The following is a 26,297-nucleotide window of genomic DNA, read 5'->3' as shown; positions in this document are numbered from 1 at the left end:
ATGAAAAAGTACCAAATGTGCTATTTAGGCTTCTCCCGCCGATTAAATGTCACCACCTCACAATAATTTCCCTACCCATACCCGCAATAATTTCACGGATCCGGGCCAGGTCCGGATCTAGACCCGGACTGTTGACAGGCCTAATTGCTTGCCACTTGACTTGGAAAGACATAGTACCAAATTTGCTATTTCAAACCAGTAAAAAAAGAAAAAAAAAAAGTATGACCAGAAATTACGGCAGAAACCAGCAATGGATAATCGAAAGAGTAAACCGCAAAGCAACAAGCAATTGCAGCATGTAAAATTGTAACAGATTCAAAATTGAGAGGCTTTAATAATATCCCGTATGATACAAATCAAGGTTGGACCCTTCTCTTCTTCTATACTTCTCTCTATTTCCCAATATGGTCAAAACTCCAGGCTTACATTTCTGAGGGCAACGAGATTTTGAGTCCCTCCATATTACGAGCAACGTATTGTTTATAGCAACTAGACTTCTCTGGCAATTCTCGAGTAATAGCCGACATGCTCAAGCATAGTTGTCTGCCATCTCTTCACACCTACTGGTCCTTCATCCTTGGCAATTCATCATAACACTTTATGAGCCTTCCCGTAGTACCTGTTTATGAATGGAGCCTGTACCAAAGAAAGGATGTTAGATTCTCTCCTCATGATGCCACTGCACAACACAACGTTCAAGACATCTACTTATATGTTAATTTGTATATAATACCAAATACTGTATTTAAAAAAACCAAAACAAAACAAAACAAAACAAAGATTCCATAAAACAGTGTCTCAATCTGTTGAATTATAGCCTGTCCCAAAAAAGAGAAGCACAAAAGGTTCTCCAAATAATCAAATGATGAGGTGCACAAACATGCAGGAAAAGTGTCGGCATGTTCTTGGGAGTGGCTTACACTATGCGGGTGGAAAAGTGTCGGCATGTTCTTGGAAGTGGCTTACACTATGCGGGCGGTTATTATATAAAGTTTTATCATGTGATATTTGAAATTAACTCTATCAGGCAGGAGACAAATGTAAGATAACACTAATGATTAAATAACCCTGAACAGCAACCTGTCTGGGCAGCCAAACTGACTCCAGTTCTGGAGGATAAAGTTTAGCTCATATGGCACGAGCAAATGGCCTCCACTGGCATCTAACAGAACACTATTCCTTTAATCATGCTAGCATTTCCAACATATCAATGCCAGGGCTTCAGTTTAAGCTATGTTTAACCAACAATCAGTAATGCATTAGAGAACATACTACATAAACTGAGCGAGAAAAGTCGCCGCTTTTTCACATATTTACCTTGACACTTGATACATCAGGTGAATCAGGAGTAGTGACTGGATAGAATTTGTAGAATTTCATACTCTCAAGTGCAGCCTTTGTTTCATCACTCATTTCTTCAATTGCTTTTCTCCTGGCTTCCCTTGCCTACAAGAAATTATGCAACACCATTACTCATAGTGTATGAATCTAGATATTCATGAAATAATATGATCAGAAGCATCATAGGGTACCTCACGATTGGCCTTCTTGGCTTCTCGTACTTTCTCCTTCACAAATTCCTAACAAAGAGAGACTACATATTTTTACTACAATGATATGTACAAAAATTACAAATTAATTGCACGTCACCAGAAAAAGTCACCTTGAAGGCATCCTTTTTGTCAGCAGGCAATTGATCTTCCTCAATAAATTTGTCCGTGAACTCCTACACGTATTCAATTTAAACTAGTCAAAGGTAGGATACTTTCCTGCAAGTTGTTGGTTGGTATATGCTTTTGAACAAAATTACTAACACTGAATCTACTAAATCTACTACGTTTTACAGCACAGAGAGAGAGAGAGAGAGGTAGACAGTTAAGCACACACAGAGACATTACAGACATGCAAGAGGGAAGACGATATCCTGACGCACCGCAAGTGCAGCTTACTGAAATGGGGTGAAGGATGGAGAGTGTGGAAGGAGCGATGGCTCAGAAAGGTGGATAGGGTGAAAGGCTGAAAGTAGAGTAGAGCAGAGAGACTGAAGGAGAGAAGACAGTGGTGGATGGAACTCTACTTTTATTTCTATTCCCAATTTTTTTGGCCTTCCTGTCTTAGTCTTATGTAGAATAACATATCCATTCAATGAAACAGCCTCTAAAAGATGCTCAAGTGTATTCACATAGTACAATCAAACACATACGAATCTAATCTCCCCAACACCCCCAACATAATTCACTCAAAACAAATATGCTGATCCTGATCATACTACAATACACTACTGAAAGCAAGCAGAGAGACAGTGTCAAGGCATACCTCAAGTTCATCAAGCTCCCAATCAAACTCGCAGACTATCTGTACAGAGAAAGGATTAGAACTTAAAGTCAGACTAGGCATAGCTTCAACAATGTTCTAACGGTCTACATCTAGCAAGTTCGTATCTCATAACACCAATGTAGTGTGTATATAAACCACCTGCCATCAAATTTGATGATCATCTACACAGAGTCAACTCAGAACTTAATGTTATGAAATCTCAAAACCATTAATTAATTACATGAAAGGAAAATCATACCGGTGGTTCTGTATCAGGAAATAAAATGTCCACATCTGTTTTGTTCTCAAATTCGTCTTCCCTCAGCGGCTGATAGAAGTCTGCAATGAACTAGAATGTCAAATATATGCTGAAAATAGAGGACAATGATTATAAAATTTTAATCATATCATCTATTCTGACTCATTCATGCAATTGTTCAGAGAGATGCATGTGTGCAATTCAAATTCCCTTACAATGCTTCCCTGCAAAAGACAATGATCAAACTTTGAAACAAGAGAATTAAGCTCCATCGTTACAGTGTGTTGGAAAATTATAAATTCACAAAATGAGATTTTGCTAACGTAATTCTCTTATGTACTTATCGCATGATTTCAAACCTATAGTACTCAAAATCATCCCATGGTACTTCCGGAATACATCCTATGAACTTGTATCCTGAGCCAATGTCAATCACAGTGCTTGTAACACTTCACTCCAATGCATTTCAAGGTATTGATTTATTTTTTCCAATTCCCAAGAAGTTCTATTAATGAGGCAATTATGTGAAATGCAATAAGATAATCCCATCAGGAAGGCAGGATTAATCCAGGAATAGAAACAAAACGAAAAGGATTATAGGATAATTAATTTGACCCCAGAATTCTTACACCTCCAATAACAATTGTTTTAAGGAAATTGAAGTTTTATGCCTACCACCATTCTTACAGAATCCTTCCGATTATCCTGTACAACAAAACACAGGATAACTGTTTTAAAAAGGATTAGGAATTCTCTAAATACTAATCAAATCATAGAAGAGCTAACATTCATTGGTCACATTTTTGTTAATGGGACTAAGTCCTTATATTGAATATAATGAAGAAAAGTGTGCCCAAAACACACTGAGAATGCGGTTTAAGCCTCTAATAGAATTATACCCCATGCAGAGAACCATTTATTAGATAAACCATGCAGAAGTATTTACCAACAATCTACAGTGGTATTTTTTGCTCATAGACCAAAGTCCTTATACTGAATACAACGAAGAAAAGTGCACCCAAAACACACAGAATACATTAGAGGCCTCTAATGCAATATTTCCTATGCAGACAACCGTTTATTAGATAATCCTTGGAGGAACATTCACATTATACCCCATATTTCTGATCACTCTTGATGCTGCTAACTAAGAAACAGTTTTGTACAGAGACTTGACAAAAAGGTTATTCTTGGTCGTAAGACACTTGTTTGAAAGCACATTGACCACTGAGATACCAGTTTATCATGTACTTCCTCAAAGAACAAGGTATCTCTGAAGAAAAGGAGCAACACTAGCTGACTGAGAGGCTTCATCAACGATGATATCCTATTGATGAACAACATACATTTTCAGCGATGATAATAAATAAATGAAGTTCATATAACTATATGCTTATACTATATCATTCTGCAAGCACCAAAAGGAAGAGTAAATACTGATGAAAGGTTAAAAAGCACAAAATCCAAACAAAAGGCACCATATAAAACTTCTCTTTACACAATAAACAAGATCTAATGCAGCATTGAAGGTTTAGATACACTCACAAGGAAGGCAATATTCAAATTTCTTTACACGATCAATCTTCAAATGTTTCAAACCAGCCCTGTGAAAAACAATACCAAAGAGAATTAACCATAACAAGAGCTGGGCCAAGGAAGACAAGAAAAGCAGAGCGAGAGAGAGAGAGAAGAGAACAAAGAGGGGGAAAATCAGCAGATGTTACTAGACCAAAGAGCTAGGACATATCATCCCAAAACATCACTATTGAAATCCATGTACCGCAGATTACAGATATCCTAATATGTAAAGCATATGTTATCCACATTCCCTTAATTCTCAGGCCTCCAGAGGGAACTCAGGATTAACATGAATCCTACCAATCTAAATGGAAAAAGGAAAAACAGAGGGAGGGCAACTGAGAAAGAGATCAAGACTGTTTAAGACATGAAAAGGAACCAAGGAGCAAAAAACAAAAAAATCTACCTTCTCTGTGTACAAGCTAAAATGAATATTTGGGATTTAAGTCTTTCAACTTGAGAGTCCCTACAAAATAATATAAGAGCAGAACCATAAACATATAAGCATCCAGTAAGAAATCTTGTGCAGAAAATAATATAACGAATAACAGGAGATGGTAACTACCTATTTGCAAAAGGAATATAAGGTACCCAATCCATTTTCATCTGCTTCATAGGTAAAATTTCTTCAGACTCCCTCTGTACTGAGGTAATTCCAATTTTGTCAGAGGGTGGAAAAGGAGATACCACCTGTTTGAAGAAATAAGAATAAGACTTAGGAACTCTAGAAAAAGAAATAACTTCTTTCTGCTCTCCAATTTGTCATAATTTAAACAGAACAAAACCTAAATTCACAAAATGAACATGCTTCTGTCTTAAGCACATAAGTGCAATAAATTCACCAGCTAAAGTTTTCTTCTTCTGTTTGACAGCTAAATAAATGTTCTTGTTATATTAAAACACAAAAAGTCCTTAAAGCATAACCACTAAAGCTAGAAGTACCAGTAGTAGACACCTATAAGAATGCCCAAGGAACAAAGCATTCCATTTGATGGAACTGGCAAAATTAAAGCAACATTGTATCCAAGCCTAAGATTGCATTGCTAAAGGAATAACACCTTCAGCTTGATTAAGTGCAAATTTGGTAGTTCGGTGATTACTAGATCAAAAAGTTACATAGTCAACTATTAAAGAAATATTTAAAAAGTCAGTACCCTTGATAAAGAGCAGTTCACATAACAGAATTATATGGACTTACAGCAACCACGACAGGGATCACGACCAGTTTTTGTTGCCCCTGGAAAGATACAAATTGTGCTGCAAGAATAGACAAAGTAGTCAAAGAAGAAGCCCAGAATCAGATGGAGCATTACCTGTAAGCAGTAAAAAGATGATCTGGCAGCTAACTAAGATTGGAATCAAATTTTGCTTCTGTTACATTTTATTCTTGTTTTGCTTTGTCCAGAGGAGTGAGTGGGGACATAATAAGAAGTTCATTATCGAGCATAGTGGGAATCCATATAATGTTATTAGCCTCAACAGTAACATCTGCAGTATATAAATGACGAAACACCTTTGGTTGTTTTCAAGACATAAATGAAAAAGTTAAAAGTACATGAAAAGAGCTCAAGTCTAATTTTCCCTGCCAGCATTGTTTTCTTTTAAGCTGATCAAAGCATAAACTCAGAAAGGCATTCTAAGAAAATACTGGCATTGCATTTAGAGAAAATCAAAGGGGCAAGGGAAATAAGTCCCAGATAGCACTTACGTTCTGTACATCCAAAAAGATATACTTTCTTCCCATGTAACTCCCCACCTTCTTCAAATGCATCCTGTAAAGCATTCCATGAGTACTTTTAGCTAACTTCTAAGCTCTTTTGCACTTTAGCTGATAGTTTTGTTGCAATTAGCAAAGAATGCTAAAGAAAAAAAAAAGGACATACAAATAGTTAATCCAAATAATCAATGTTAGAAAAAGTAGCTCACTTCCAAATTTTGGAAACTCCATTTATACTGGTAAACCAAGTCAAGCTGTTCCCACTGCAATCCATAAGAAAAGCAAAAAATAATAGCACTAATTCGTTAGATATCTTGTTTGGGACCTCTGGAGGCAAAAAAACACAATAAGAAATAGATTCCTTACCTCTGTGCCAACAGGAAACACCTGTTTCCATAGATCTTCCTGCAAAAAATAAAAAAATAAAAAATAAAAAAAACAGTGATGAGGCATTCTTCAAGATGATCTCAACATTTCTCGTAAGCAAAAGTAATTATTTGATGATCATCAGTTCACGTCAAGCAAAGCAACAGCCATATTCATGTCACATTTAGCAAACATCCTCAAATATAGCATAATGGAATAGGAAGCAAATGAAAGAACCAAAAACAGCCAAAGAAAAGGGCTTTGAAGCAACACCATCATATCTGTTAAGCTACAAAGTATGTCCTGTGCTTCCTTTATATATGTCTGTGTAAATACATGCAATTATCATTTTGCCAAGAAAGATATCCAAACATATGCTATCTGTAATGCCGAGATTACCTTTTTTTTTAATTCTCAGGTAAAAATATCATACAAAGTCGAAGTCCATATCATCAAAAAAATACAAATGTGAACGTGCACCTAAGCACAATGAAGAAAAATTAAAAATACTGGAGGGAGTTGAGCTTATTTCCCTACGCTCACATACTTTAAACGAATAAAATCACGAATATCAAAGGAGAACTTCACCTGAAACGCCAGTTACTAAGATCTCGAGAATCAAAATGCAAAAAGAGAAGTTAAAAATCAAGTTGTAAGCAAAAATTCAATCAAAATGCAATACTTATCAAGAATCACAGCACATTATCAAAACAGAAACAGTAAATAATTTCTCATAAGGAATAAGAATTTACCAGATTACGCTTCTCCTCGAAGTACTCAGGCTCATCCTCCTGCTTCGTTATTCTAGCTCGCTTACCTCGTCGCTTCACAGCTTTACTCGGCTCCACCTTCTCCTTTCCCTTCTTCTTCTCTTCAACCGGCTTGGTACTCTGCTCATCCTTCTCCTTTTCCTCGTTCTCCTCCTCAGCCAGCTTGGTACTCGGCTCAGACTTGTTGTTCTCCTCAGTCTGCTCAACTTTACTACTCTCTTCCTCTTCAGCAGCAGCAGCCGCGGATTGGCTCTTCTCAACCACCTCCTCCTTGTTGTTCTCTTCTACGGTGGCTTTACTCGCCTCATTCTCGGCCTCCTCCGGCTTGGATTTAGCGGCTCCGTCTTTGCGGCTCGGCGCCTTTCTCTTAGTGCCCTTCCTCATTTTCCCGTGCGATTGTACCTTTCTTCTATATATCTATGTATATACAATTCTAGAGAGAGAGAGAGAGAGAGCTAGGGTTGGATGGAGCTCTCAAAATTTTGAATTGGAGAGAGGAAAGATGTGATGGCGGAGTGTGGAGGGAGAAAGAAAAAAATTGACCGTACCACTGATTGCTCTGTCATATATAGGTGCGTGAGGTCAACGCGTTGATACGACGCTAAGACGGAGAAGTGATGGTAAAAGATAGTTCCTATAGAACTTTTTGGATATGAGTTTATTTGGATGATTTATTTGAGATAATTTCTATAGTATTTTTTGTGATGCGATATATGTGAAATAAAAAAGTCATTGAAAATATAAAAAAATGATTGGAATTTGTGAAGTAAATTATTTTATTTCAAAACTATGCAGTCCAAACCATAGTTATTAAACTCGGCCCGGAAAGGAGACCGGCGAAGGAGGTGGGTCAACGGGTCACTGGTTCAACCGATGGGTGAGTTGTTGAACCAGTGGGTCACTAAATATATTTAAATATTATATCTTATAAATTTTGATATAGGATATATGATATAAATTGTAATAAATAATGTTATAACAAATATTCATTTAATTTAATTTGCTATAGAATATTTAATTCATATAAGAATCAACAAAACATAAATTTAATTAGTAATCCATCAAACTTCAAGTGTAAAATTTTATATGTTTACTGTAATTATCTAGGTTATTTAATAATTTTAAATGCAAAAAATAATTAAAAACAATATTTGTCTTTAAAATAAATTATGTAATATGTTATTTTTGAAATCTATTTTATAATTTATAGAATATAGGGGTCATAAGTTTTATTAAAATATTCTAAATAAATTTGTTTTGGAGAATTAAAAAAAATAAAGATAAATTAACAAAACGTTCATATAGCATAAGAATGGCTATTAATGAACAAGTGACAAAGTTTGGTGGTGAGCGTTTCGTAAACAATACCAAAGGTCCTGGATTCGACTCCAAGCAAAGGCTTGGAAATACCATTTTTCCTCAAAACCGGTTGCCCCACAAAACCGACCGGGTTTTCGATTTAATCCGGTTGAACCGTCGAGCCGTTGAAAAGTCAATGGTTCATCTGCATAAATGATCTAATTAGAGAACTGGCCCGGTTTAATGTCGGTTCATCGGGTTGATCGGTCAAACCGGCGGACCAGACCGGATTTAATAACTATGATCCAAACACATTCAGTAGGTTTTTCCAAATAATATTTCGCTTGGATAGCAAGTTTTCCAAATAATATTTCGCTTACATCATAAACACATTTTCCAATCCACCTTTTTATATTCCTAACTACCTTTTTATCGTACATACATCACATCATAAAAAAGTATTACAGTAATTATTCCAAATAATATTTCAAATAATACTCTATCCAAACAAACCCAATGTCTCGGTATCAGGTCGGGTTTTGAACCAAATTAATGGAATAAATCAGTTGAATTGTACATTTGCTCTTGAATTAGAGTGCAAATGAGTTGAGTTTGAATAGTTCGCTAGGTTATTTGACCAAACTCGTGCTTGAATTTGGTGACTGAATTTGAACTTGAGTTCGAATTATTTGACAAGCTTGACCTTGTGCTTAGGATGTAAAGTTTGAAATCTTGTCAAGTTTTAATTCAACTTTACATATATACATATATGTATATTTTTTTTAATCTTTTTATTTGTTAGTATGAAATGTTTATATCGTCCCTTGTTTAAAATTATATAAAATGTAAATTTATATTTCTTAAACTAGATTAATCTCATATTAAGTTCGATTGAGTTCGATTTTGCACAAGTTTGAGTAAGACAAAAGAAAAACGAGCTCAACTTTCAAAAACTCGACGAACTTGAATCCGAACTTTTTAACTTAAATCGAGTTTGAGAACCGATTGCATCCCTATTCGGGAGTGATACAATGGAGTGAGAAAAATACTTGTTAAAAAGGACTCATGATTAGAATAGTATAGACTATAAACGCTGTCGATTGTTTTAAAAAATTATAAGTATCTGAAAAGATATTTCTTGTTATTGATAATAGTATTTTATCATATCTATCATATGATTTATGTTATGTAGATAGCTAATTATTCAAAAGAATTTAGCTTGTGACCATTTTTGGATTCAAGTTTGTCTGGATAATCTGTAATTTGAACAACATTATTTGTTTGTATCATAAATATATTTTTTAATTATCTTTGAATAATTTTTTATCTTATATATATTATATCAAAAAAATTCTTACAGTAGTGTTTTTCTAAAAAAAAAAATTTCAAATAAACCACTAGACGGTTTTCACGTTTTTGTAAAGTGGAGTTCCAAATTGCAAACAGTTTGTGACCTGGGCATCACGATCTGGACTTTGTTAAACTTATTAGAATCCGCCCAATAATAGCACATTTCGGAGGCCAGCCAAGTTTCAACAAGAATTAACTAAATTCAGGCTGGCCCAGATTCAAAATGACATTGGCGATTATATATTAATACAACACATGAGCAGTCCATCCTAGCTATAGCAGCCCGGCCCCAATTGGTGCAACTAATCCAATCGATGTGTGTGTTTGTAGTCTTGAATTAATAATGCATTTTGTAGCTTTTTTTTTTTTAAAAAAAACTCTAGATTTTATATAATTAAAAGTAATTTGCCAAGGTAGAATGAATACATCCTATATACGTATTATGATTCAATATCAATGCAGATGACTGATAAATGGTGAGATAAAAACCAACATTGAATTAAAATATAATCACATTTGATGAAACTTATTTGAAGAACTCTGATATTGAGGCATTAATCTTGGTTGTTCCATTGGCATGCATTTTTACAACTAAGTGGAGCTGAAGCTGAAAGTCAAATTCAAACTAAATACTTGGAAGGCATTCAGCATGAATAAAGAAAATTGAAGTCAAAATAGTTTATGGATTATTTTATTATGCAGTGCACGAGATAAAGAGGTGGATACAATCTTTAGTTTTTTTTTTCCAAAATTTTATATTTTTATAGGCAAAAGTTTACATAATTGGAGGTGAATGATAATATCTGAATTTTACGGCTGATAACCTAGCCCTTTTATTTTATATATTTTTGTTTAATTCAGAGCATAAAATAGAAAAATCTATCGCCCATTTAATTATGTTTCAGTTTAAAGTGAGTTAAAAACTAAATGCGTTTAGTTAATTTTTAATTCAGCATTGTCTTTCTTAGAATTATGTTTCGAGTTCAACATCTTACAGATTAGTTAAATTTGAGGTTCAATTTTAACTTTTATCAGCCAATTAACCTTAATTGATAAATGGGATCCTATCAAAGTTTTGAATTGTTTGTGTGTAATTTGATTGGTACTTGGAACAAATTTTGAAACCGAGTGGAGTAGTATATTTTTCATATTTTTAGATGCTAAACTAAAGCAATAACGTGCTAGGGTCGGGTTGGGGCGCCGGGCCTGAGTCGCAGGGAATTAGTCGGCCCCGTAAGGAGTGATCCAGACACCCTTGTGTCGAAAAAAAATAAAATAAAAAAAAATGCTAAACTAAAGCAATACAAAAACGAAGAAAACGTGAGAGGGAAATGACAAACACTAGTACTCTTTTTTGAGGTTAGTGGTCTAACTTGGCTCAGACAATCCGAAGGAACTTTTCTCAACCAATCAAAACATCTCAAAATCAACTCCCACTCCCATCTTCTTACCACGTGTCACTCTACAAACCACACCTCAGTTTCCTCTTCTCCAGCTAAACTCAATTAAAAAAATAAAATAAATAGAAAATATAAATAGTAAGAAAAGGAAAAAAACTCCAGCCACCATTTTCCTCCGCTTCTACTCCACCAAGCCAAAAACAAAACGGTGAGCTCCGCACTTTTCACACACTCACACACTTGCTCCTTTGGATGAAGAGAGTAGGGTTTTAGGAGTAATTTATATCCTCTAATGACGACGATTTCGGCTGCTTTATCTGCTTCGAGATTACCGGAGATTAAATTCTTGTCGCCGGATGCTTCTAGCCAGCGGCGGCGGCGGCTGCTGCGCTTCGCGGTTTATAGAAGGCTGAATTTTGAGTTGGAACGGAGTTTAGGTCGCCGGAGTTGGAGGATTTTAGCGGCGAAGAGGGAAGAAGGAACGGCTGTGGTGGAGGAGAAAGAGAGTGAAATTTTAACTCAGTTGAATGGGAGTTTGAATGGCAACTCCAGTGGAAGTTGTGGTGGGATTAGTGGCTTGGAAGTGGAGGAGTATACGAATGGAAGTGTGAATGGGAGTTTAGTTAAGTATGTGGACGGGAATGGGAATGGAGGAGTGGGGCTGAGGAGTAAAGAGGAGCTGGTGGCAGTGATGGTGGAGGATGAGGAAGAGAAGAGGAAGAGGAATATAGAGGAAATTGGGCGAGAAGAGGCGTGGTTTAAGCAAAGCGAAGACCAGCAAGTTGAGGTATATATGAGTGTTTATACATTCTTCTTTGATTGCTTAGGTAAAAGCTTACTAGGTTCATTTATTGTTTATTGGCGTTCTTGGTTTCTAATGAACAACAGCATTTGAATTCTGTGCTAATTTCTGATCATACTGGAGATATCGAGTAATATTAGCTTATATAAAGTAGGTAAGACTGATGATTCGTAATGGTAGGTTATGTAGGCTGGTCATTTCACATTGAGCATGAAGTATCTTAGGCTGCATGAAAACGTAGGAGATTCATGCGAAAATGAGAAAGCAAAAAAATCTTGCCTCTGTTTCATTTGAAGTAGGCATTGAGGTTGGTTTGATTATTATATCCTGTGGAAAAGATATGGTTAAAGGTGATACTGATAAATAAGAAAATGGTTGGGATCTTAGATACATGAAGAGTAAGATCCTCTAATGGGCTGGTAGTTTGGGTTTTGCAGAGCAAAATAAGTAGGGGAGACTGGAGGTTCTTAAATGTTTCTTGCTGGAAAGAAGAAAAGTGGGTCTTTTTTATGTCATACAGTTACCGTCAAAAATCTTTACAAGTTTATAATGTAATTATAAGTAGTAATTACGTTAAGGAATAAAATGTGCTGATACAGAAAATTTGTTTGCCTCAGAATTGAAAGTTTTTGAACTAGAGAACTTTGAGAAGGGATTTTTGTGGCAAAGTCTTTGGGATCCATTTTTGTTGCAATCTTTTGTAGTTTTATTCATGTATAAATATGACTATAACTTGTTTTGTTTCTATAGTTATTTATAACTATAGTTTATGTGGTATTAAAAGTTTAGACTTATTGTTACCAATGCATCTGAAGATGATACAGGCACTTTTAGTAGCCTTAATGTTGTATGTACACAAAATTCAAAAAAGGGTTTTCCATATTGTTCTTAAAAGTAACTTTCATACTTTGTTGCGTTAATTGATGATGGAACGTAAATATTGGGTCCATCTGCTTTGTATTTGAAATGAAATGTTCAATAACATTGGTTGTCCATGGAAAAGGGGTAGCTAAATGAGATGCATGGAAAGGATGGCATTTCTTTCTTTATTTCTTTTTTTTTTCCCTGTTAAGCTTGACTTCCTATATGATAGGTTAGTTATTATACCGAAGCTTTTTATGTGAATTTTTACATGTATTATTTGTCCTCCTTTATCTTTTGTTAGGCCATGAAGTTTGAAGCTTTTTTTCCCCCTTCTGCAGGTATCTGTTGCTCCTGGGGGTCGATGGAGCAGATTTAAGACATATTCAACGATTCAAAGGACCTTGGAAATATGGGGATTTGTTCTAACTTTTGTATTCAGGGTTTGGTTGAACAACCAAAAATTCTCCTACCGAGGTCAGTTAATGTCTAAAGTGTATGACTGTTTAGCACATAACTAGAAGGCTGATGCATGAGTAGTTTTCTGATTGAACTGAGAATGCCAAAGAAAGGATGAGGGAGAGCCTGACTTGAAATATTCAAGAGCATGGTACCCATTTACAGTAAATAGTAAACTGATAGCTAAGTATGACTCCACTGATTCTGGTTGACCGTTTGGCCTTCAACTTTTTCTCTGTTATTCTTGATCTGCTATAGTTTGTTTCCTTCGAGGATTCTCTGCTATTGTATAAACATCTTTGTTTTGAGTTCATGGAGTAGCCAAGCTTTTGGCTTCTAATTGTATTTATATACTTGAACAATTTACACTTGGATCAGTATTAATGTCAATCAGGAAGACTGTGAGAATGATAGTTTGCTAGCTATTTTGCTGAAATTGACAATTGTGCTCCCATGCTGCCGTAAAATTTACTAACAGATCCCTTTCTGCAATACATTTGTTATCTTTCCTGTCATAATTCTGACAATTTCAAATCAGCATGCAAAGATAAGCCCTAAATTCTGATTTTGATTTCTGTACTTTAGTTTGTATGACTTTAAATACGTTATTCACTTGACAGATATGTGCATGCAGGTGGGATGACAGAGGAAAAGAAAGTTCAGAGGCGAAAGGTCCTTGCTAAGTGGCTGAAGGAAAATATCTTGAGATTAGGACCTACATTTATCAAAGTTGGCCAGCAGTTCTCGACAAGGGTAGACATTCTTGCTCAAGAATATGTTGACCAATTGTCAGAACTTCAGGTCTAATTCTTCCTTTCAATAGCATTCAATTTTCTTCGCATCATTGTATGCTATCGTTTCCTATTATGGAGCACAAAACTTTCTTTTTGGTAAAAAAAAAAATGGTGAAGAATATCCTTTTCTAATTTCCTTGTGTCATTTACAAGCTTCATGAGAATACAATTATTCAATTTGACAATAAATCCAACAGACCAAAACATGCTATGGTTCCAAAATCAAGTTTATTTTCTTGCAATCTGCTTTTTGAAGTTCTTCATCACATGGCTGAGGAAGCCTTGGTCTAGTGGCTGAGGTTGAGGCCCCAAGAATTAGAGGTCATGGGTTCAAATCTTCCCTGTCCCCTCCCTGCTTCTTAAGTCCCACCCTTCCCCTGCTCGAAAATTTTTTTTTTTAAAAAATCTTCATCACATAGGCACCCAGTATGCTCTCTTTTCTACTGCACTCTCTCTCTCTTGTGTTACGAATGAATACCTGCTTTGGAGTTGGTGATTTATTTCTTTTGTGACAAAGGTATCATACCTCTTTAGGCATTTTAAATTAGTTACTATGCTTCTCAATTGCATTATGGTTCAATTACTCTATTCCTTGCGATCACCTGCTTTTGCACCATCTTACTGATTAACAAATTTTAGAAACAAAAAGCACATGTACTTTGTATAATCATATTTACTAAATAATGTTAAATATAAAAAATAATATAAAAGGTTTCTGATATTATGGCAGAATTCTTCCTGGTTTAACAGACAATATTTAATAACTGAATGTCAGTTTAAATTTTCATAGTGCATTTAGATCTTAAATCTACTAGTATTTATGGGTGGAGGAAAATATTACTAGAAGGCAGAATTAAGTATGGATTTGTCATGACTGATGTATTGTCTGCAGAAACTAGCTTGTGACCGATGAATTTTCTTTAATTGATCACTGGTTCCATACGGTTAAGATTATTATCTAAGTAAATGAATTATCAGGGAATAGAAAGTTAGGAAATAAATCAATCACTTATTTTGAGAAGAAGAATAAGGTTTTGTTAGCTTATTTTGGCGTCCTATGCTTAGTCTCTCTTTGTTTTCTGTTTTACCTTTAGAAACTAAAAGCCAACAATTTTCACTCATTTGAAGCAGCATTTTTAAACTAACCAGAGCATGCAACTTCCAAAGTAAGTACTAATTAGCCCATGCCATTTCTAAAGCAACTTGCTGGTTTTCTGTGCAGGATCAAGTTCCTCCTTTTCCATCAGAAACTGCTGTATCTATTGTTGAGGAAGAACTTGGAGCTCCAGTGGATGATATGTTCGACCGATTTGATCGTGAGCCAATTGCTGCTGCTAGTCTTGGTAACATTATCTTCATTAGACAAAGCGGAGTCCAAATATAAGACTTCAGCAACATGTGCTTGTTGTAATCATTGGCTTATCCTTTTTGTATCTCTGCAAAGAGAAGTTATGTACAAAGTAAATTTCTTTTTTCAGGTCAAGTCCATCGTGCAAAAGTGAATGGACAAGAAGTTGTTGTTAAAGTACAAAGGCCTGGACTGAAGGATCTTTTCGATATCGATCTTAAAAATCTGAGGGTTAGTGTAAAAGTCAAAAATTTCATGCATTCAGCTCCTGCAATCATATTTTGTTATGAAGTGCTTTATGTCCCAGCAAAGTGGGAAAGTAATGCACTTGGATCTTTTTGGTCTGACTTTAATTTATATTGGCTTCAACATTCACTTTTCTGCAAGTTTGGAGCTTTAGCATGATTTGGTACAACTATTAACATGTCAAGTATGGAGTCATTGGACAAGTGTTTAGTCATGCTTTTAGGATCGAGTCACAGTAATTGCTTGAAGGGCACAAACTAGAATAGTTAAATAGGCAAATTTACTTGTTAAATTTCTACTCTCATCACTTGATTTCTACAGGTAATTGCAGAATACCTTCAAAAGATTGATCCAAAGTCAGATGGTGCAAAAAGGGACTGGGTTGCCATCTATGATGAGTGTGCAAATGTTTTGTATCAGGTAATAATGTGCTATGGTTGCTACACTTTGTGCATTTGCTGGCATGAATGTAAGTCTAGTAAGTGGTCAAAGACTGCCGGGGGAAGTTTTGGAAAGGGAATATTGGATAAAGTTGTTATTTTATAATAAGACATCGAGGCCACTAGCAGATGTATAAAGGTGTTACAATACTGAACAAGAAAGATAAAACCTTTGCAAAAGTATCTAAAGATGAAAAGAGGGTTTATGCAGGAAACGAAAACCCACCAATATTGCTCTTACAATGGCTGCAGTGACTGGTTATATGAGCCAAATCGAAAAGATCTCTTCTAGGGTACCGTGATTAAGTGTTCTTAAGTTTAAATTATGTGAGTTCTTTTTTCCTGAAATGATCCTACAAATATGTTTGACAGATCCAGAATGGTCCTGAGAGGATATGATTGCTGGTATCCTAATACATGCTGCCTATGCTGGTGTATATTAGATGACATCGGAAACTCTGGTTGTGTTGTGACTTGAGCTAAAGGCAATTCAAAGACAATAAGTTGATTAAACTTATAATTTTCCACTGAATGTGCAGTCAATTAAAACTATTTTAATTTGCTGGATTTTACACCTTGCTGGTTAGCGAGAACTTAAACCTCTCCAAATTTAATGTGGTTACTCCTCTATGTTTGCCTCAAAAAAGTGAGGAAATTTACTTGAGTTTAGGATTTTAGTCTTCCATGTCAGTAATGAGTTCTGCAACTGAGTACATGGAACTAAAAGCGGTCTTGTCCCTTTTGCGGCATTGAACACTGTATACATTTATAACAATGATATATGTTTGTGCTGTATAATAATGGCTGCTTCAACCAGTTCAGTGGTGATGGTGGCTTTGCCTGATTGCAGTGAACTGTTCTATTATAGCCAAGAGTTTTCAATGTTCAAATTTGTAACATCTGGAAAGATCTAAATTTTTTAAGCTTCTGTTTGTACTTCTAATCATCTTTTCCCTTAAATTATTTGGGTTTTGGATTAAGAAATAATTCTCAGTCAAACTTCTACTTTCAGGAAATTGACTATACAAAGGAAGCTGCTAATGCTGAGTTGTTTGCAGCTAACTTTAAGGACATGGATTATGTTAAAGTTCCCAAGATATGTTGGGAGTACACCACTCCACAGGTTTAAACTTTCAGGAATAGTCGAAGTCAGTACATGATTTTCTGTTAAAAGATCACCTTGTTTAGCAGGCCATCTCTTTATTTGCAGGTTCTGACGATGGAATATGTCCCAGGGATAAAAATAAACAGGATACAAGCTTTGGACCAGTTGGGTGTTGATCGCAAAAGGTATGCAATATGGAGTGAAAATCATAGGACCTTTAACTTGAAACATGGCAAGCAGATTTTGACTCCATATGTAATGGATGCTGATCCTCTGTGCATCAGGTTGGGTAGATATGCCGTCGAATCTTACCTTGAACAGATTTTATCTCATGGCTTCTTTCACGCCGACCCTGTAACTTCCTATACACTTCTACTTTTAGCATCATCTATATTTGGTGAAGAATGATTAAGTTATCAATTTCAAATGAAAGAGATATATTGGTTGGAGTGTGCATTTATTAGCCTGAAGCAATAATTGATTATCGTTTATTTATAACTACAGTGAAAATTTGAACTGCTGAAATCTGACACTAGGCTCCAATTCTAGAGTTGGTTTGAAGTAATTTGAATCTTGATCAGAACACTAAATATGATACTTTTGAATTTCTTTTTACTTCTTGATGATATTGCTAAGTTTTGCAGCATCCTGGCAATATTGCTGTAGATGATGTTAATGGTGGAAGGTTGATTTTCTATGACTTTGGAATGATGGGAAGGTATGCTTGTTGTTTTTCACTTCTTAGTTCCTGTCAACTGATGTTTTGTTGTTTGTGGAAGGATGTGCTTTCCTTTCCATCTATATACTTATGTTGGCCTTTTGCAGTATAAGCCCAAATATCAGAGAAGGCTTGTTGGATGTATTTTATGGAGTTTATGAGAAGGATGCGGACAAGGTAAATATTTCTTAATTTTCTGTAATGCTTTCATTTTCTACTTATTGCACTTTGAACCTGGAATTCATGGCTGAGTACGGTTACAAAGTACCATATTAATAACTGAAGATTTGTGTTATGCAGGTCCTTCAAGCAATGATTCAGATGGGTGTTCTTGTGCCTACTGGAGACGTGACTGCTGTTAGACGAACTGCACAGTTCTTCCTTAACAGGTACTTCCTGGTTAAAAAAATTCTTGAAGCTCACTTTCAAATTTTGGGTCATCCACTTTAAAACTCCTTTAGGGTGCTCAATTGTAGAATAGTAAGCTATTTAGGGAAATAAATTGTGATGCATTGGTTCACAAAAGTTTTTAAGAAACGTTGTCAGTTTTAAAGAGGAAGCAGTGCAATATAGAAATGGATTCATTTTTAATGATGTTAGTAAATATTTAGGCACACTAAGGATTCCACTCACTTGTTTGATTCCCTAGGTTGCTGCTAGGCATTGCTAGCAAAAACTAGCAGGCACAAGTGAACTAGATGCCTGTTGAAAATTAGCATGTATGCTCTTGTTTCGGGGCTGTATTTACCTCATATGATGGATGTATTTGAATCATAGAGTGGCCTTCAGTGGCCAGACTTCAAAATTCTGCTAACAGAAGTTGTGCATGATAAATGGTTGAGGTCTTTGTTCAACTTCTCCCTGTGGGCTAATAAATGGTTTTGTTTGAAATCTGTAGTGTGTGAGAGACTTCACCACACTTTGGAGAGCTCGGTTTTTGCCTCTTTTCCACCTTAGACAGGAATTAGAATGGAAAGGCTTGAATTAGAAAATTCTGGTTCCAGTTTTACATTTGAAGTACTCATAATAACTAAAGATGAAATGCAAATTTTGTAGCTTTGAAGAACGCCTTGCAGTTTTACATTTGAAGTAATCATAATAACTAAGGATGAAATGTAAATTTTGTAGCTTTGAAGAACGCCTTGCTGCACAGAGAAGAGAACGGGAAATGGCTGCAACAGAACTTGGATTTAAAAAGCCATTGAGCAAGGAGGAGAAAATAGAGAAGAAGAAGCAACGTTTAGCTGCAATAGGTATTTTACTTAGATCATTTTGAAATACTCAAGCTGTTGAATTTTGGACTACTATGGCAGTTTGGCAAGTTGCATTTACAAAGGTGGCTTACAACAAACAGAAAAGGAGGGAAATGGTGTCTGGAAGCTAATTTTATATTTGCTATAGCTTTCAAGATATTATAGAAAGAAATGAAAAATTCATTCTGAAAACCCCTAAGAAAATTTGAGAACGAAAACAAAGAGAGGCAGATAGGGTCTGTCACTCATAGTAACTAGCTTTAAATACTAATTAATGTAAATTTTAAGAATGAAGCTACATTTTAAAGTTTGGGGATTTTGGGAGGTAATCGACTTTTATCTTCTGGTCCTATCAGAATATCTGTTATATATATCAACTGCAGTTAAAAACTTGTCCTTTTCTCTGATTTCGTGGCTGAGAAGTTATTTAAACAGAGATTTTCTTACTCTCACTGTTTAATCATGGGAATGCTTATCCATTACATCTACAGTATACTGATTTTGTATCAATCTATCTTTAAACTTCTGCCAGTTTGCTGTCATTTAATCCTCATGACAGCCAGTTGGCAATTACTAATAACTGTTTTGTTCCTGAACAGGGGAAGATTTATTAGCCATTGCAGCTGATCAACCCTTTAGATTTCCTGCCACATTCACTTTTGTTGTCAGAGCATTTTCAGGTATTGTTTCATTCTTCATTTGTTTGGTTTTCTGATATTTGTAACTATTTCTGGCATTTACCTCAAAGCTCTTTCACAGTGTTGGATGGAATAGGGAAAGGCCTTGATCCTCGATTTGATATCACTGAGATAGCCAAACCGTGAGTTCATGCATGGATGTTCTCCTTGATGTATTAATGACCTATAATAATCATTTGCTTTTGTTTTATCTGAACTTGAATTTCATGACAATCCGTGCAGCTATGCTCTGGAGTTGCTGAGGTTTCGTGAAGCTGGTGTTGAAGTTATCTTGAAGGTGGGTTCCTGCTGACTGTCTTTGTATTTGCTTGACTTTAAGCATCTAACAAGGTCTTGAGACTTAAATGTGGCTATTTTCAGGACTTCAGAAAGAGGTGGGATAGACAATCCCGTGCATTCTACAACTTATTTAGGCAGGCTGATAGAGTTGAAAAGCTGGCTGAAATCATTCAGCGACTGGTAGAGATTACATATTTTCTTGATTTTCCACTTAATTCTGGATGGGTTTAATCTGTCACAAGTGTGAAATTGACATATCATTTAAACATTGGTTGTAGGAGCAAGGAGATTTGAAGCTTCGTGTCAGGGCTTTGGAATCTGAGAGAGCTTTCCAAAGAATTGCTGCTGTCCAGAAGACAATAGGAAGTGTGAGTGTTCTGGTTTACTCTAGTCACTCTTCCAGATTATGTTTAAATCCCTTGCTAAAATTAAGTCTAGTTTACTGGTGGTACTCGGAAAAATATGCATTTTCTTATTGCTATAATTGAAGATTTTCTTTGTTATATTGTGCTACTGTATCTCATGATGTGCTGCAATGTTTATTTTAAATGGTCAAATACATGATATTATGCTAATTTTCTTTCTCATCCTAGCTGGCATGAAATTGCTCCACATCCTAGGAAGAATTCTATGTATAGAAGCAAAACATATTGTCTAGTACTGTACAAATGTGTGTTTTGAAGCTTGTAATTTTGACAAACTATAAGAAAGCGATTGTTGTAACCATTCTGTAGAAAGAAAATTACGTGAATAGAGAATTTTCATTTTTACCCTATAAGTTTGCAATCTCAGAATGTAAACACATTATGGCTGCTGAAACAGAAATTCCCAGAAAAGTAATTCCTGTCATCTTTGGCACTTTTTTACCTCTGTACCTGACTGGAAATTGGACTAAATTCTCTTCAAAATGATCGTAGAGGATCCATCTTTTTTTCCAGTACCCTTGCCAATGTCCTGTCCCTTGTTCTCAAAGGAAAGCCTTATTTTGTAGCCTCCCGCTACAACCAACGGAAAATTCAATAATACACTGAAGCTGGGATAAAGTATTTGGGCCAGGTTGTGAGCTACATAGGCCGAACTTGTATGGCTCAGTGCAGTGTGATATTTTCCTAGCCTGGGTATTAGTCTGGCCTGTCATTGATCTTTTTTTTTTTTTTTAATATGACCTTGTTCTCCTGTCTTATAGCTTATCCGAACTTTTATGGTATATTGATATTACATGACCTGGTAACAGGACATTTTACTATTGTCATAGACCATTTACTTATTGTCAAGACCTTTCTGTTACGCCTTTAAATGTTATGCGCATGGAATCTTAATTTGATATCATTGGTTGATTGTCATTAGATGAACCTGAGAAAATGTTGGCCTCAGACTGGTCATCATAAAGTTAGACTTGGAACTTGGAATTAAGTTGGCTATTAATAGTGAATTTGTTTCTACTAGCTTACAAGTTCTTGGAGTTTCAAATATCTTTCAAACATGTTTGACTGAAATTTTTGGATTTTAGTCATGTTATGCTGAACCCTTCCTGACAAATTGCCTTTCTCGTAAGTGACTTTGTTCCTGTTTTGTGCGATAATCTACTACAGGCAGTTGCTGCTGGAAGCTTAATCAACCTTGCAACAATTCTGTATATCAATTCTATCACTGTAAGTGGTGCATCATTTTGTAGAGAAAATAATATACATTTGGAGTCCGTTTTTGTATAAGCTTCATGTGAATGCATTTTGTTTTTCAGATGCCCGCATCCATAGCATATGCCATCTGTGCATTTTTTGGCTTGCAAGTTCTTATTGGGGTTGTGAAAGTGAAGAAATTAGATCAGCGAGAGAGGTTGATAACTGGAACTGCCTAGACCTTGGTGAGTGGTGTTTTATTTTGTATTCACTCTTCACCTATAGAAAAATAATAAAAGAATATTCACATCATTACTGACAAAAATGCGTTTAAGAAGAGTTATTTGTAAGACTTAATATTAAAAGGATGCAGAATAGCTTTTTATTTGAAGTGATGGACCATGTAAAGAAGGACAAATGAAAGATCCCTCTGGCCCTGGCCCGGCCCTGGAGTGGTTCATTGCGCTATGACTTATGTCCTCAAAGTGATTGAATATCGACAGCCCAAAACATTTGAAAACCATTTTTTAGGATTATTTTCTTTGTGGGTCCAACCCAACGGTCGAGAAGTTTTAGTACTCTTGTCGGAAGTCTTGAACAGAAATAATTGAGAAAAAAAAAACCCAGCTGATTTGACCTTCTGTTTTTTTCTTTTTTGATTCAGCAAGACTAGATTTCTGATGAATACTTAGTTCATTTGAAAACCTAGCAGACAAGCATAAACTCTTTCGACTTCAATAACTAGTGAAGAAAGTTTCAACTATTGGGCCGCTAGAATTGGTCTTTTATTGTATCAAACGTAAAATATATTTCCTGATTTACATCAAGGCTGTGGTTAGAGGTCAGGATATTTTGATTTCTCAGAAACGATGAAGGAAGACTTACAGCTGCCTTTTCTTTTCAGCTTTTTATCTGAAATTACAAACAATTAACTTTTTACATAATGACTGTTCATTTTCATTTTCCAAATCTTGTTCCCACTAGTTCATTCTTAAGACAAGTACTTCTAAATAAGAATGAAGGTAGAGAAGGCATTTCTTTTCTCGAGTTTGTCCTGAAATGATGAGCTATTAGGTTGTATAAGCTTTTCTGGTTTGTATTAGGTATTAGACCTGCTGCTGAGAATCACTTCTGTGGTGATTATATATTATAGATTCAAAGTGAGTTCATCAATAGGGAGACGTCATTTCTGATGAAAGCAACTTCCTCCCATCCTGCAAAACCTGAAGAAGTGCAGAACTGGTAAAATCTATTAAGAATTACCATCACGATATTACGGAAGGAGCTGCTTGGTCGTCCTGGTGGTTGAGGTCCAGGGGCATCCTGCTGGTAAAGGCTTGAGGTCCAGGGTCATCCTACTAACAAGGATCGAGGTCCAGGCAAGTTAACGTGAAGACAATGAGCTTTACACATTTAGTCAAAGTTGTTTTTTATGATAGCTGAAGGCACTTGGCTGAGTTTTCAAACTTCTCAACAAGAATGTCTCCTTAAGCTCGTTTGTGGCAGGCTATAATAACTCTGCTGTCTGACTTCTTGGAGCCCTTGTGTATAGATGTATGTAACTTTGTAGATTTTTTACATCAAAATTGTTAGACCATTGTATAGCATGTGTAATGCATATAGCAATTCTTGTAACTACAACCTCCTCTTAGGAAGTTTTGATCCAATTGTACCCTGTAATGCCATAGACTAAAAAATGTCATTCTTTAGATGACAGAGATTTTTAAGAACTTCAGTTTATGCCATTCAAGTCAGATATATAATGCTTGTGTTTCTATGCTTGGGATTTGTAGAGTTACTATTGACCAGAGTACCAGATTAAGTCTGGTTTTGTAAGAGACAAAGGAAGTATCTATCTTTCGTGTCCCTCTCTCTATCTCCATCTCCTATTCTATTTGGCTTCTTGGATAACACACGTTCGTCCAAGTCATTGAGCTGTACCTGTCCGTAGGTTGGATGTCCATGTGCAGAAGCCAATACTTAATCTGATTTCCGTGTGAAAGTTTGACATCTTCAACCATGATAGCTCATGCTGTCTTGAAGTATGTTTTGTCGTTTCTTCAGCAGTAGCTAATCACATGAAATGAATCTGGCGAAACCAATGGAAGTTGAACACTTGAACTACAAACTAAAAGTTCAAGAAAAAAAAAATCAACGAGGAAAAGACTTGCAGATCTAGCCTGATTAACTATGGTGGGAGCCAGGTTCTAACAGGGAGTGGTGTTTCGAGTCCATTCAATGTACTATAGCAGACATTCTAGTTAGGGGCAATCAATATAATAATCACCTTCACAACATTCAAGAAGTATGTCATAAGAGTAGCAAGATGGACCCATAGAGTTTCCTTGTATTGCTTGTTGAATGAAAAGTTTCCTATATATATATATATAAAGGAGTTATAGTTTGTCTGTTGGGTGATTTTTATCTGATATTTTAAGGGGCAATTTAGAGATTGTATAAGCATCATACAAGTAATCCACCTTACAGTACAAGCGGGCCATGCTCATTGGGATATGAGTTTACTAAAGTGCCCTTTGTGAGATGATGATTACATTCATAAATGGTAGTTATGTGTTGTTAATTAATGATAAAACACAAAGGAAGTGAGGTGAATTGGGGGCAAAGCCATCCTATTGAATTAAATGTGTTTAAGACAATATTAATTGGCCAAAGTAGAAGAACCATTTGAAAACTCTTTGTGAATTGTAACCGTCGGAAATTTTGTGCTCTTCATCGTTAAAGTTTAAGAAACATTAATTGCGTTCTTCCAACAAAACACACTCATTTGAACCGGTAATTGCAGCATGTTGAAGAGCTCATTAAAGTGTGAGAGATTACGAATCATTTAGATAAACATGGTATGACATTTTTGGCTACCATTAATAGTATGCCTTGCCTAAGATAAAAACAAATTATCCAACGTTACCAAATTATTTAACAAAGCCATAGGTATAAACTCCCATGCTTTGCAAGGGCCTTCTCCCTAGTCTTTATTAGTTCAATTACATCATGTGCCAAACCAATTACTGCAGTGACACTTGCTGGAGATCCATGTACTACATATTTCTTGAGAAGTTGCCAAGTTTTAGCTTTTTCTTTTTCTTTATAAGTTTTTTTTAACTCAATACTCTTTCTCTTATCTTTGCACCTTCTAATCTGGCTTGATTTGAATCCTTATCCACCAACGAGATCAGGTGCCTCTCCGGTTGATATCTGTTCATTTTGGTCTATTTTATTTAACTCTCACAACTTTTACTGTAAGCTCGTATGGTTTGATGCAATCGTGATTTTTTATTTTAGTTTAGTTTCATGACCTGACAAACTCATTCTCCAAAATTTACACTAAAGTTGTATCAATTTACACCAAATATTATAAAAATTACATAATTAGACAGTAATTCAAACAGAAGAGGCTTTTGATCCGATTAATCTCTTCTTTTGTAATTTTTCCGGGCGAATCACAATATCAGGTAATGCAGCCTTCATTTGCATTGCTTTTATCCGTAATTTTAGTATTCTCAGTTCTTAGTGGAAACAAGAAATTCTATAGATGTGGTCATCTGGCTCTAATCTTTGCCCCAAAAAAAAAAGATCTAAATTCCTACCCAAAGAATCACCAAAGGGCTTGCACAATTTTGACTTTGCATTTGCTTTTGCTAGGCCACAAAAATAGCAGTACAAGGGTATTTGAGATCCATAGATCATCTCTCTCTCTTTTTTTGTTTTTTTTGTTTTGTTGGTGGTTTTGTGATCCCTGGAAGGAATGATTTCGTTAGAGTGCCTGATGAAATCAATTTTCCCTACTTGTTCCTTTCAATTTTACATTTCTATACTTATAGCAGCATATCATTAGCTGCCATGGTTCTCAACAAGATCCTGAGAGCAACCAAGCTTGTAGCTTGAAAGGAAGAATAAATAGTAAATACTATACAGAAGGAGTTTAAAGTAATATAAGCTCTAGGATCGGCAGATAAAACTAATGAATGGGAAAATACTTTTGATTAAATACAATAAATCAAAGCAAGTAAATATTTGACAAAGAATTCAATAGCCATGTAATAAAAACATTACTTTGGCAGTTAAATATTAGTTTTTCTTTTTTAAAATAGGAATGACTGTCTTATAATGTTATATCATGAAATAAGTTCATGATGATGTATATGTCTTTGTTTAGACCGCTCTATAAATCCAATATATGCCTATGAATTCTTGGGAAATTAACTTTTTTTTTTGGTAACATTTAGCTAAATAGCAATGGATCTTCTTCATTCTTCATGAATGGGAGCTTCATTTGCATGTGTTTTAACTTCTTTGGAGTATAGGTACTGAAACTCCTCCTCCGAGTTGAAGTGATCAATAACCAATATGGACGGCACAATCCTTACTAAAATCAATGCTAAGAAAATCAAAATTAAATCTTGATTAAATTGATGGCTCAAGAAGATTTAGATACAGCTACAAATCCATTAAATATCACTTTTGAGTTTTTCTGTTTTTGTTATTAATATCTAAGAACGCTCGCCCAGATCTGCCAGACTGGTGTGTTTTTGCAAGTTTTAAAGAATTCTGATGCTACTCAACAATTCAATTTGGCCTCATAACAAACCTAGAAAAAAAAAA

At 35.5% G+C, this 26,297-nt stretch overlaps 2 protein-coding genes across 3 annotated transcripts; one reads left to right on the top strand and one right to left on the bottom strand.

Moving 5' to 3' along the window:
- Nucleotides 1–232: 232 nt before the first annotated feature.
- On the bottom strand, nucleotides 233–7,528 carry LOC113702151 (protein HEAT INTOLERANT 4). Its single transcript, XM_027223180.2, has 14 exons — nucleotides 6,989–7,528; nucleotides 6,237–6,275; nucleotides 6,080–6,133; nucleotides 5,862–5,925; nucleotides 5,352–5,410; nucleotides 4,719–4,843; nucleotides 4,560–4,619; nucleotides 4,121–4,179; nucleotides 2,576–2,655; nucleotides 2,317–2,355; nucleotides 1,664–1,726; nucleotides 1,533–1,580; nucleotides 1,318–1,446; nucleotides 233–636 (listed from the first exon to the last, which is right to left on the bottom strand). The coding sequence occupies exons 1-14, from the start codon at nucleotides 7,388–7,390 to the stop codon at nucleotides 589–591; spliced, it is 1,269 nt and encodes a 422-aa protein (XP_027078981.1). The 5' UTR covers nucleotides 7,391–7,528; the 3' UTR covers nucleotides 233–588.
- A 3,675-nt stretch (nucleotides 7,529–11,203) lies between these two features.
- Nucleotides 11,204–23,454, top strand: LOC113700485 (protein ACTIVITY OF BC1 COMPLEX KINASE 8, chloroplastic). 2 transcript variants are annotated; one of them, XM_027220961.2, is made up of 21 exons: nucleotides 11,204–11,842; nucleotides 13,060–13,195; nucleotides 13,812–13,978; nucleotides 15,194–15,314; nucleotides 15,450–15,550; nucleotides 15,887–15,985; nucleotides 17,018–17,128; nucleotides 17,216–17,295; nucleotides 17,395–17,464; nucleotides 17,755–17,828; nucleotides 17,936–18,005; nucleotides 18,129–18,217; nucleotides 18,957–19,081; nucleotides 19,681–19,761; nucleotides 19,841–19,901; nucleotides 20,002–20,056; nucleotides 20,140–20,238; nucleotides 20,337–20,426; nucleotides 21,651–21,710; nucleotides 21,800–21,922; nucleotides 22,831–23,454. In XM_027220961.2, the coding sequence occupies exons 1-20, from the start codon at nucleotides 11,348–11,350 to the stop codon at nucleotides 21,914–21,916; spliced, it is 2,301 nt and encodes a 766-aa protein (XP_027076762.1). In that variant the 5' UTR covers nucleotides 11,204–11,347; the 3' UTR covers nucleotides 21,917–21,922; nucleotides 22,831–23,454. The 2 variants fall into 2 exon arrangements, with proteins under 2 accessions (XP_027076762.1, XP_027076763.1); XM_027220962.2 differs by having other exon boundaries at nucleotides 22,781–23,454.
- Nucleotides 23,455–26,297: the final 2,843 nt, after the last annotated feature.

Source organism: Coffea arabica, chromosome 7e (assembly GCF_036785885.1).
Source record: "Coffea arabica cultivar ET-39 chromosome 7e, Coffea Arabica ET-39 HiFi, whole genome shotgun sequence".
Lineage (NCBI taxonomy): Eukaryota > Viridiplantae > Streptophyta > Magnoliopsida > Gentianales > Rubiaceae > Coffea > Coffea arabica.
Note: the sequence above shows the minus strand (reverse complement) of the source record. Positions and strands in the feature narration are given on the sequence as shown.

Bases quoted from the DNA above. Each gene is read 5' to 3' on its own strand.
- LOC113702151 (XM_027223180.2), bottom strand. From the start codon at position 7,390: ATGAGGAAGGGCACTAAGAGAAAGGCGCCGAGCCGCAAAGACGGAGCC. The intron at 4,620-4,718 runs GTAGTTACCATC...ATTATTTTGTAG, and splicing joins TATATTCCTTTTGCAAATAG to GGACTCTCAAGTTGAAAGAC. The intron at 4,180-4,559 runs GTAGATTTTTTT...TGTTTTTCACAG, and splicing joins TTAGCTTGTACACAGAGAAG to GGCTGGTTTGAAACATTTGA.
- LOC113700485 (XM_027220961.2), top strand. From the start codon at position 11,348: ATGACGACGATTTCGGCTGCTTTATCTGCTTCGAGATTACCGGAGATT. The intron at 20,427-21,650 runs GTGAGTGTTCTG...AATCTACTACAG, and splicing joins TCCAGAAGACAATAGGAAGT to GCAGTTGCTGCTGGAAGCTT. The intron at 21,711-21,799 runs GTAAGTGGTGCA...TTTGTTTTTCAG, and splicing joins TGTATATCAATTCTATCACT to ATGCCCGCATCCATAGCATA.